The 12,487-nt window shown below is 40.2% G+C and overlaps 1 protein-coding gene across 3 annotated transcripts in view; it reads left to right on the plus strand.

Moving 5' to 3' along the window:
* The window catches only part of Gramd1c (GRAM domain containing 1C), a 72,579-nt gene that overhangs the window by 20,167 nt on the left and 39,925 nt on the right, over nucleotides 1-12,487 (plus strand). For 2 of the 3 annotated variants that reach the window (XM_027412644.2, XM_027412642.2), the window contains exons 4-6: nucleotides 7,006-7,109; nucleotides 7,665-7,760; nucleotides 9,276-9,356. In XM_027412644.2, the coding sequence (XP_027268445.1) occupies nucleotides 7,006-7,109; nucleotides 7,665-7,760; nucleotides 9,276-9,356 (281 nt within the window). The remainder of the gene's footprint in view (nucleotides 1-7,005; nucleotides 7,110-7,664; nucleotides 7,761-9,275; nucleotides 9,357-12,487) is intronic. The other variant, XM_027412641.2, reaches the window with a different exon arrangement.

Here is a 12,487-nt window from a genome sequence, read left to right on the forward strand (position 1 = left end):
AAAAAAAGAGTGGTTTGCCCTTTGATATGTCAGGAAATTGGGTTTAGGAAGTCCCCTCAGATACCAAGGTCCATAGATACTCAAGTGTAGGCGGTTTCTCATTGGGACCACAATCACCTCTGTTCCTCTAGTTGCTTCTCAAATAACCACTCAGAGACTATTATTAACTATAAATTCTTGGCCAATAGCTCAGGCTTATTACTAACTCTTACAACTTAAATTAACCTATTCATCTATGTACTGTTCTGAGACTCATTGCTTTGACCTCTTCTGCATTTCCTGCTTCCTTTCCATCTGGCTATTGACTCCTCTGACTCCGACTCCACCCTCCTTCTTCCCAGCATTCTCTGTGTCCCAACATCCTTCCTAGCCATTAGCTAATCAGCTTTTTATTAACAATGACAGCAATACATATTTCCAATGTACAAAGGTAGTTCCACAGCACTCAAGCCCTTATGTAAAATAGTATGCCGTTTACATGGAATCCAAACACATTCTTTTGTGTGCTTTAAATCATCTTTGGATTGCTATTAATGGCTCACACAATGTAAATGATATGCAAATGGTTGTTATATGTGTTGTTCAGGAAATAGTGACTGAAAAAAATTGTGCTTGTTCAGTACAGATGTAGTTCTTTTAAAAAGAAACATCTAAAATTACCTTTGTGATTTAATCTAAGGAGGTAGAACCCATGGCTACGGAGGGCGGACTCCAATTGTCTATTCCCTATCTCTGACTGCTGAGACTCTAGCAAGGAACATGTCTGCAGTCACTCTTCCTGAAGAAACTGCTCGAGCACTGTGGTGGTTTGAATAGGAATGGCCCTCATAGACTCTTGGGTTTGGAATCTTGGCCCATCAGAAGTGGCAGTATTAGGAAGTGTGGCCTTTTGGAGTAGGTGTGGCCTTGTTGGAGGAAATGTGTCACTGTGGGTGCAGGCTTTGTGGTTTCATATGCTCAAGGTACATCTAGTACACAGACTCCTTCTGCTGTCTTTGGATCAAGATATAGACCTTTCAGCTTCTTGTGTAGCTCCATGTCTGTCCGCATGTTGCCATGATGATAATGGACTAAACCTCTGAACTGTAAGATAACCCCAATTAAATATTTTCCTTTATAAGAGTAGCCACAGTCAGCTGGGCGGTAGTGGCATAAGCCTTTAATCCCAGCACTCAGGAGGCAGAGGCAGGTGGATTTTCTGTGAGTTTGAGGCCAGCCAGGGCTACACAGATCCTATCTCAAAAAAGGAAAAAGGAGAGAGAGAGAGAGAGAGAGAGAGAGAGAGAGAGAGAGAGAGAGAGAGAGAGAGAGAGAAAGAACTGGGCATGTATTGAAATGTATTGAAACTGGGCAGTGGTGATGCATATTTTCAGTCCCAGCACTGAGGAGGCAGATGCAGGAGGATCTCTGTGAGTTTGAGGCCAGCTTGGTCTACAAAGTAAATTACAGTATAGCCAGGGCTGTTAAACAGAGAAACTCTGTCTTGAAAAATAATTTTAAAAAAGGAAGAAAAGAAGGAAATGTATTGAAACTAGCCTATGTTTTATGTGTATGTGGGTTTTATTTGCATGTATGTCATCATGTGTGTGCTTGGTGCCACAGAGGTCAGAAAAGGGCATCAAATCCCCTCAAATGGATTTACAGATGGTTGTGAATTGCTCTGTGGGTGCTAGGAATAGAACCCAGGTCCTTTGCAAGTACTCTTAACCACTCTTAGCCATCTCTCCAGCCCCTGACTCTTTAGGTTTTATTAGTCAGAAGCCTGTACAGTCTGCCCAGATGTTTTCCCAGATAGTTGTAGTCAACTTTGAAGTAACAGATGGCCCAAATTAACACAATGGAAAAACTTTCCTTTTTCCCCTCTCCATCTTTTTTTTTTTTTTTTGTTTTTGTTATTTTAGTCTTGGAATGATTTTCGTCTGAGTGGCAGGCTAGGCTGGTATGGGGAGACTGTATATAGGAAATATATGAACTATGTAGTCTATGGTTGTGAATGAAGGACTAGACTTTAAACAGCAGGGGTGGTATATACTCTTGCTGTTTGTGGGAAGGTGGCAAGAGGCATGCTGACGGACCAATATCGTGGGCCATTTTCTATGCATGACAAAACACCGAGATAATGTGGAATAGAAAGGAAGACTTACTTTGGTGTTGCTGGAGTTTATTTTCCACCAGGTCCTGCCTATCTTCAGCCCCAAATAAACACACAGATGCTATATTAATTTTATAAGTGTTGGACTGGCTAGGGCTTCTTATCGGCTAGCTTTGTTTTGACTATTAACCCCATTTCTATAAATTGATGTATTTCCACATGGTCTTGGCTTACCGGAGAGTGCCCAGACCTGTTACTCCTTTGGCAGCTACATGGCGTCTCTTAGACGCTTCTCTCTGCCTCCTCCTTCCTCTCATCACCCCGCCCATACTTCCTGCCTGACCAGTCAGTGTTTTATTGGTCAACCAATAAGAGAAACATATATACAGAAGGACATCCCCCATCACTTTGGCTCATGGTTTCACATGTTCCCATCCATGGTCTGTGTCACCACTGCTTTAGAGCTGTGTTGAAGCAGTTAATTATTGCAGGGACTTTGTGACAGAGCATAAGCTACCACTTCACAGTGAACCAATTTCCTCCCAATAGATTCCCCAGCCCCCACCCCCAGTTCATGGGTTCTTTCACCTCCAAGTAGTGCTGCAGGCTGGGAACCAAGCCTTGAATACATGGCCTTTGGATGACATGTGAGATTTCAAATACACTATCCTCCCATTCTTGCAAGTCAAAAGATTTCTACCCTGTGACACTAACATTGCACTCTCTTCATGTGGTCTGCAATTTCTGTTTTTCTTATATAAAACCTGGGCAACTGGTGCTGCCAGTGTTTGGAGAGGAGATGAGTGTGGCTTAAGGTCTGCTGTAGGAGCCTGTCAGCCCGTTACTGTGTGTCTGTCCCTGTTGTAAACTTACCTCTGTGCAGACATAGGGAATGAGAACACCCTCTGTTGCAGCCTTCTCCTGTGCACTTTGGAGCCAAAGCTCCATTCATTGCTTTTATTCACTTATTTTATTTGAGGGTTTATTCATCGGAACCTGCTTCCTCTCTTCTTAAACTGTATATGATCTTTCAGCCTGCTAAGGTACCTCCCCACCCTCAGCACTGTTTTGAAGTTAAGTGATTAAATGTCTTGTTTGTCATCTCAAAAGAAGTTTGTAGAAGGGGAAGGAAATGAACACATGTCAACTAATATCCCTTCCAACTTTTACCAGTTCTACACACTGCTCTTTTTTTTTTTTTAAGTAATGGTATTCATACTTTTACCCCTTTTGAAAGAATTGTTTTGGAGACTATTCTTTTTCTAGGTGATGTTATTGCTCAAAATTTATTTTTGAGTTCTCTGATTATCTAAGTGAACAAGATTGAGGTACAAACAGAAAAAATGTTGTATTGAGGGCATATAATCCAGTACAAATTCTCTTTCCAACCTTGAATACCTCTCCACAAAGGCAGAAGAAAATGCTTTATCTCTTGTGTGTGATATAATGTAATGCCTTTGCAATGTTTTATGTTTATCTATTTTTTCTTTGCCATAATTTTAAGCAATTTTACTGTGGTCGGTGTTTATTATGATAACTCACATTTCAGGGAAGCTGCATTTTAAAGTTACTGAAAAGTCTGTCAATGTATACCAAGTATTCTCTGGCTAAAATACTGCAGGTGTGTGCTGTCGCTTTCAGTGTAGTTAGTATAAAAGAGTGCAGGTGATGTACAGCATAGCAAGGTGGGCACCAATGACAGCCTGTGACACATTCCCTTGACCTTGCCCCAGACCTATTTAATCAGAACTGTGGGAAAGGACTGGCACTCTGTTATCACAGGTATTTCTCATGTCTGAGAAGCACTGGATGATAAAAATGTTTCAGTGGCTAGGATAAAAATGTCATGGCACCTGAAGATGACCTTTAATCCAGTCAATCTGGGAGACACATGCTGGTAAATGAGCAACCTGATCTGCTCAGTTATTTACTGGGAATTTTTGTTTGGCGGCATCTCAGTTTTGTTGGTTGTGTGTTTATTTTACTTTTCCTGAAGGAAGCAGTGTGAAAAGGTTGACTACCTTGCTCAGGTTTTAGTGTTTGCCTAGAACTTTAACACAACTACGGTTAAATATTTTGAAGCTTATTCAACATTTTTGTTGGATTTTGTTTGTTTTGTTTAAGACAGGCTCTCATTATATAGCCCTAGCTGTCCTAGAGCTCCCCGTGTCAAACTGGTCTTGAACTCATGGAGATCCACCTGCCTCTGCCTCCTGAGTGCTGGGATTAAAGATGTATAACACCATACCTGACAACTTTTATTTAAAATAAAAAACTACCTGATGCAGTTTTAAAATTTAGCAGTTAAAAAGTGAGCCAGAAAACAGTACTCTTGCCTGGTTTCTGCCCCAGGTTTTGCCATGACTGTGAGGGAAGTGTAAGCCTCAGAATCCCTTCCTCATCTCCCAAGTTTCTTTGGGTCACAGTGTTTATAACAACTGAAAGCAAACTAATCTTTGTTTCGTCTTCAGCTACTAAGACAAAATAGCTTGATAAAAACAGCTAGAGAAGAAAGGATTAATTTCAACTCACAGTTCCAGGTTGTTATCTGTCACAATGAGGGAGCTGGTTACATCACATCCCAGGAGTCGAGAATGTATGCCTGCATTTGCTCAGGCTAGGACTGAAACCCAGGGAACAGTGCTACCCACAATGGTCTAATCTTCTCACCTTAACTAATGTCAACAAGATAATCCCCCAAAACACACCCACAGGCCAATCCAACCTAGACAGTCTCTCATTGAGACTCTTTTCTTAGATGGTGTAAATTGGCAATTAAAACTATCACAGTGGTATCATTAACTTGTTTGGTAGGCAATACCATAGTTTCTTCCTCTTCCTTCCTCTCCTTCTTAACAGAAGATTTGATTTTACAAGATTTTAATGTTGATGTGGACAGGATCAGCCTTGAAACTGAATTAAATTGTATACGTGTGTGTGTGTGTGTGTGTGTGTGTGTGTGTGTGTGTGTGTGCTTGTGCTGGGGATACAAGCCAGGGCTTTCAGGATGCTAATCATATGTACTAGCATGTTCTCTAGCTTCATACAGCTTTCTGATCATTCTCTTATTCTTATCCAACATCTGATCAATCACCACTAGTACTATTTTCTAAATGTCTCTGAATCTTAATATTTCTGGTCTGAGGCACCATCAGCTTTTCCCAAGACGTGTAGTTGCCTTAGCAGAATCTGAGGGGGAAGGGGAGTCCTGAATGAATGTGTATTGTTGACATGAGCATAGCTCCCAATGTCTCAGATTCATGGTAATGGCAAAGCCTTCTCTGGGTCAGGCTCAGGGAAATGCAAAGTCTTCCCCTGGTCCAAGAAGAGTGGTGACCGCAGATTGACCTTTAGCTAAAACAGTATATGCAGAAACAATCAACCACGGCATCCTTTCCTCAGTGACTGTAACATGAGACTGGTCCCCTACAGAACCCCCAAGATTAACTAAACCAGCCTCCTATTCAGTTGTATATAATAACCCTGCCTTGATTCAGTGCATAAAATGAAGAGATGTTTCCAGTCTCCTGCTGGTGCATCTCCATCAGAGTGCATGACCCACCTCCTGACCTCAGCTTTTCTGTGTGTGTGTGTGTGTGTGTGTGTGTGTGTGTGTGTGTGTGTGTGGTTTCTTCATTCCCTGTTCCCAGTTAGGTCCATCTCTAAGGTTGTGCAAGGTCACTGCAAAAGCCCATTTTTACAGCCTGAATGAAGTGGTACTTAACACATAGATCGAATAGGCTCTAAAGCTACATAGAGAAACCCTGTCTCAAAAAACCAAAAACCAAAGAAACAAACAAAAAACCTTCTCCCAAAAACGATAGATCTAACTATGTTCCTTCCACCTATGAGTCCATCTTCTCCAGATTCTACTGGTATCCCCCTCCCCCCCACCTCCACCCATTCTCTTTTCTGAGGCTGGGTCTCCTTATATATCCCTGGCTGGCCTTGTACTCACAGGGATCTGTCTGCCCTGCCTCCTGAGTACTGGGATTAAAGGCATGTGTCACCCCCCCAATTGAATATTTGGATTATTTTTTTTAAAGAACACTTACTCAAGGAAGTCACTCCTGATAATGTTCTATGTGTTTTGTAATTTTCTCTGTGCTTTGATCATCATCATACTTGTTTTTTGGATGTGTTGGTGGTTGCTCTTCATAGTCAGCCTGACTGGATTTGGAATCTCCTAGGAGACACACCTCTGGATGTGTCAATGAGTAAATTTCTAGGAGTTTTAACTGGGGGTGGAGACCCTATATATGGGTCACGCCATCCCATGAGCTGAGTCCTCTACTGGACAAGAAGGGAAAATGGGGAAAGGCAGCTAAGCACTGGCATCCCCTTTCTCTGCTTCTTTATCCTGACCAATCTGCCACCACGACCTGCCTTCCCTGACATGAGGAACTACTTTCCTGACTGTATTAGTTACTTTTCCTTTGCTTCGGTAAAACGCCCTGGCAAAATCAACTTGGAGAACGGCTTCATCTTGGTTCACAGTCCATGAAGGGAGGAAAGCACAGTGGCAGGCATTGGTGGCAGCTGGTTACATTGCACTCACATTCAAAAAGTAGTGAGTTTTCTCCATCTTATGCAGTCTGGTACCCTAGCCCATGGAATGGTACCACCCACATTCATTCAGGGTGGGTCTTACTTCACAGGCATGCCCAGAGGCCTGTCTCCAGGTTCTAGCAGGTTGCCAATATTAACCATCACACCTAAATACCTTTCATTTACAAAATTCCATGAGGCTAAGAAATACTTCTGGTGAACTTAGCGCATAACAAAACAGATGGCATAGAGTATATGAATGAGTGAGTGAGTGAACAGTGATGACTTTCCATGGGCTAAAGTAGTATAAGGTTTATTCAGTTGTCAGATTTTTGTGAATAACCTTCTCATTTTTGTCTGTATAGATTATGCTTGTGCCCTTCAGAGAGATATTTTGCTTCAGGGGAGGCTGTACCTTTCAGAAAACTGGCTGTGTTTCTATAGCAACATCTTCAGATGGGAAACTACAGTAAGATATGTTTGCATTTGATTTGTTGATAGAAATAATTGCATAGTCAGAAATATACACAGTACTCTTAAAAGCAGTGTATTGAGGATGATTCCAAAGTAAAATCATATGTATTTGTATATCTATGTTTATGTAAGTATAATGTATTTATGCATGTGTAAATGTGTAATGTATTTTTCTAATTTCAATACATCAGGCCCCATTTGTACTTACTACAGTTTGGTTGGAAGGGCTTGACTGCCAAAGCCACAGTTACTTGACAGACTGTCTACATTGTGTAGAGTTTAAATGTGGGGCCTGAACTCCCACGTGTCTTTGACACCCAGCCCTAACATTAGATCCTGGGATCTATGGGCAGAATGCTGAGGGGAGTGTTTCCGAATGCTGACCTTGATTTTCATAGAGAACACATTTGCTTGTAAACTCTTAAAGCAGGCCTTTCAGCCTGCTAATACTCTGGATTAGATTGAGATAACACTTGGTATTTGGGGTTGTATATGCTTCTGAAAATACGCATTTCAGTTCTTAAAAAGTATTTTGTGTGTGTGTGTTTAGATTTCCATTGCTTTAAAGAATATAACCTTTATGACCAAGGAGAAAACTGCTCGACTCATCCCAAATGCTATCCAGATCATCACAGAGGGTGAAAAGGTGAGGGACTTTTCTGACTTTGCCATATTAATAACTGGGAGACCTGTCTCACACTGATAGCCCCAGGAGGGTAGGTAGTTTTTGAAGCTACAGGGTCTTGTGGAGACATGAGATATTCAATAACAGGTTCCTGTATGTTTAAATGGTTACTATTTGCATAGGAGAAAGAGGGCAACAGGGAGGTAGAAAGGGACAGTGGGAGATGACTAAGACAAAAGATAATTATTCATATATAAAGTTGTCACAATTAAATCCATTTCTTTTGCATGCTAATTAAAATAAAGAAAGAAATCCAAAAAAGACAGTAGTAATCATTTGGTCACACGTTGTGTATGCAACACTGTCTGAAGATTGCTCGCATGTGCCCTCTACAAAGAAAATCTATCGATAACTGGGCATGGTGGGCCATGCCTTTGATCTTCAGGTAGGAGGATCTCTGAGTTCAAGGGCAGCCTGGTCTACAGTAGGAGTTCCAGGACAGCCAGGGCTAACACAGAGAAACCATGTCTTGACAGCATCCACCCCAAGGGAATATATATATATATATATATATATATATATATATATATATATGGTCTCAGCTTAATGAATTGAAAAATCTGTCTGTGAAAATATTAATCATTGTGTGAAATTTTCTTAATCACTCCAGCATAGAACTAGCTTTCTCCTCCCTGTAGATAAGCACTGTGTGATAGGTGGTCACTGAGTAGGCCAGTGGAAGAGATGACACACTGGGACTCTGTCTAAGGATGCCTCTTGCTGTACTTTCTCATTGAAATCAACTTTAAATACATGACTTTACAAAAATAGGTAAATGTAGAGAAATCTATAAGGCTAAAAACAGATGTAGAATTATAGATGGAGCATTCTATTGTTTTCTATAACATCAGAGGCCTTGGAGTTTAACTTGAGTGTTTTATGCTCATCGATCCAATATTTTTGGAGTATTTTTAACACTTGAAAAAAATGCATAACTTAAAATTCATATTGTTAATATATACATTTCTGAAATCCACTTGTATTCTTAGTCTATGTGACTCAATTGACAGGCTCATATTGCAAAGTTCAGAATAAAAAGCTTTCATTTTTTCTATAAATTTATTTAGATTAATTTGAGAAAGTTAGGATAGATATAAACAGCTGTCTAGTTTTAGCTCATCTCCCTAGAAAAGAGGAACAACATTGTATTTTATACTATTGTTACAGAGTACAGTTTATAGAGAAATCTCATTTATGGAACAATTATTTATTTTTCCTTTAACACAGAGGTAAGTGAAAACATCATGGTGAGTTGGTAGTGGTTGGCTTTGGTCAGCAGGACCCCACATCCTTCATGACAGAACTGTGACATGGAAGCACAAGCTGAATAAACCCTTTCCTTGATAAGTTGCTTTGGTTACGGTGTTTCATCACAACAAAAGAAAACCTAAGATACTAAGTATGTTTTGTCTATCAAATGTGTGTGTGTCCTTAGTTTTTGCAGTGCTTAATTTCTCTCCTTATTTTTCTTTGTAGTTCTTCTTTACATCTTTCGGTGCCAGAGACAGAAGTTATCTAAGCATATTTAGGTTGTGGCAGAATGTATTATTAGATAAGGTAAGATAAGGTAGATAAGGTAAGGTATTCATTCCAGAGGCATGTTGTAAGAAGGCACACTAGTGGCCAATGTGTGCCTAAGTAGAATTTGTGTAGAGCCTTTCTTATTTCCATGAATCTAATTCTGATGACAATTCAATTTTTTGTTTTATTTTGTTTTTGTTCTTCAAGACAGGGTTTCTCTGTGTAACAGCCCTGGCTGTCCTGGAACTAGCTCTATAGACCAGGCTGGCCTCGAATTCACAGAGAGCCGCCTGCCTCTGCCTCCTAAGTGCTGGGATAAAGGGTGTGTGCTACCACCGCCCAGCTAACAATCCAAATTCTTAAAGCAAATGATCTATAGTTATTTTTGAGTTATTTCTTAAACTTAAACTAAAAAAAAAATGACGATTTGGGTGTGGTGGATCTCTGTGAGTTTGAGGCCAGCCTGGTCTACAGATCAAGTTCCAGGACAGCTAGAGCTACATAGTGAGACTTGATCAAAATGACCCTACCCAACTCCCAATAGAAAGAAAAGTAAAGAAAGGAAGGAAGGAAGAAAATTTAAACACTTTAGGGATTGGGCACTTGCCGCCAAGCCTGATGACCTGAATTCAAAAATAAATAAGTGCAATGAAAAGGCAAATTAACAAATTTTTATTAAAAAGAGTTTTGTAGTGGGTGCATGCATGAAAGTATGTGGAGGTGCACATGTGTGGAGAGGCCTGAGGGGGATGTCTGATGTCTTCCTTGGCCACTCTCCATCTTACTGCTTTCACTGCTCCAGAAGTTGACTGTTGTGGTTAGGCTGGCTGATCAGTGCAAGACCTGTCTGTCTGTCTGTCTGTCTCCATCTCCCAGGGCTGGAGCTGTAGGTATGTGAAGCCATTCCTGGCATTTTATGGGGCGTGTTTGGGATTCAAACTTTGGTTCTCATACTCGTCCAGCAAGCATTTTTATCTTCTGAGCTGTCTTCCCAGACTCTGTTGTCCTGGTGGCCAAATCCAGAGCCTCCCCTATGTACCACTGAGTTCCGTCCTCATCCCTATAGTTGTGCTACTGTGCCAATTGTAATCCCTAGAATACTGACCAAGAAAAAAAATAGTAAAAGAAGCACCAATGGAAGTAAAATGATAGCTAAAAAAGAAATACGTATTTAACACATAAGGAGTCAATATTGGGCCGGGCGTTGGTGGCACACGCCTTTAATCCCAGCACTCGGGAGGCAGAAGCAGGCGGATCTCTGTGAGTTCGAGACCACCCTGGTCTACAAGAGCTAGTTCCAGTACAGCCTCCAAAGCCACAGAGAAACCCTGCCTCGAAAAACCAAAAAAAAAAAAAAAATTGGAAACATAAAGGGAAACATACATTTGATAAATAAAATACACTCATTGTCTTAGGGTTTCTACTTCTGTGATGAAACACCATCACCAAAGCAACTTGGGGAGGAAAGGGTTTCTTTAGCTTATGCTTCCACATCACAGTTCATTATCAAAGAAAGTCAGGGCAGGAACTTGGAGGCAGAACTGATGCAGAGGCTTTGGAGGGATGCTGCTTACTGACTTGCTCTTCATGGCTTGCTCAGCCTGCTTTCTTGTAGGATTCAGGACCACCAGTCCAGAGATGGCACCACCCACAGTCGGCTGGGCCCTTGCCCATCAGTCACTAATTAAGACAACGCTCTACAGGTTTATCTACAACTATATCTTATGAAGGCATTTTCTCAACTGAGGCTCCTTCCTCTCTGATCACTCTAGCTTGTGTTAAATTGACACAAAATTTTCCAGTACACTTCCTAAAATATTATTTTACTAGATATTACATAAATCCTCATATAACTATAAAGGAACCAACAGTGCAGTCAAGATCCAAAGATTGATGGAATAAAAAAATATACACTCCAATTATGTGTTATGTTAGAGACAGAACAGATTCAAAGAACAAATACCTTTAAAGTAAAAGAAGGAAATAATATTACATGCAAACAGAGAACAGTATTGACAAGTAATACCTGACAAGGTAGTGAAGATGGGGGTTTCTGTTTCATCTGGTCCTGCAGCCACCTTGCCCCAAATAAACATACAATGCTATATTAATTATAAAACTGTTGACCAAAGGCTTCTTGCTGACTAGCTCTCTTTTAATTATTAACCCATAACTACTAATGTATGCATTTCTACATGGCCTTATCTTACCAGAAAATGGAGTCTCTTCTTGGCAACCTCTCTCCATCTGCTCTCCCCAGAATTCTTCTTGTCTCATAGCCTCGCCTATACTTCCTGTCTGGCTATTGGCCAATCAGTGCTTTATTCATCAACCAATAAGAGAAACATATATACAGAAAGACATCCCCCCATCAAGGTAGACTTTAAGACTAAAGTGGAGAGACAGGAGTGTGTTTGCATTGGTATAAGGGTCAAATTATCAGGAATTCATAAAAGTTATAAGGGCATATGTACCTAGTAACAGAGCCCTAAAGTATATAAAGAAAAAATTTACAGAATTGATGCAAGAAATAAACAATTTAGAAATAACAGCTGAAATAAAAAGAATTCCATGTTCAATGATGGGAACAACTGGTCAGAGTTCCACAGTAAACAGAAGAACACTACAAACTAACTAGGACCAAAGAACACCTATGGAGTTATCCAACAATAGCAGATATACATTTGAATATACAGAATATTCAAGGGCATGTGAATATTCTACAGAACAGACATAATATTGGATTATAAAACAAGCCTCAAAAGGACTAAAGTAATGAAAAATGTATTCTCTGATCACAGTGGAATGAAATTAGGAACCAGAGGTTCACTAGAAAGTGAAAGTTAAACAGAACATTCCTAAAGAGCCACTGGGGAAAAGAAGAAATCACAAGGGAAATTAAGAAAAAAATCCTTTCACAAGCTAAATGAAAACAAACTATACCAAATCTCACGGGACACAGCTAAAGTAGCATTTAGAAGGGAAATTATAACTGTGAACACTTGTTATAGATTTAAAAAGGATGATCTTGAATCAATAACCTACTTTAGGCTTTATGAAATTAGAAAAAGGAGAGCATATAAACTCCATATGAGCAGAATCAAAAAATATAAACATCGGAGCAGAAATGAGTGAAATAGAGAACAGCAAAAAGGCATCCATAGAGT

Source organism: Cricetulus griseus, chromosome 4 (assembly GCF_003668045.3).
Source record: "Cricetulus griseus strain 17A/GY chromosome 4, alternate assembly CriGri-PICRH-1.0, whole genome shotgun sequence".
Classification (NCBI taxonomy): domain Eukaryota; kingdom Metazoa; phylum Chordata; class Mammalia; order Rodentia; family Cricetidae; genus Cricetulus; species Cricetulus griseus.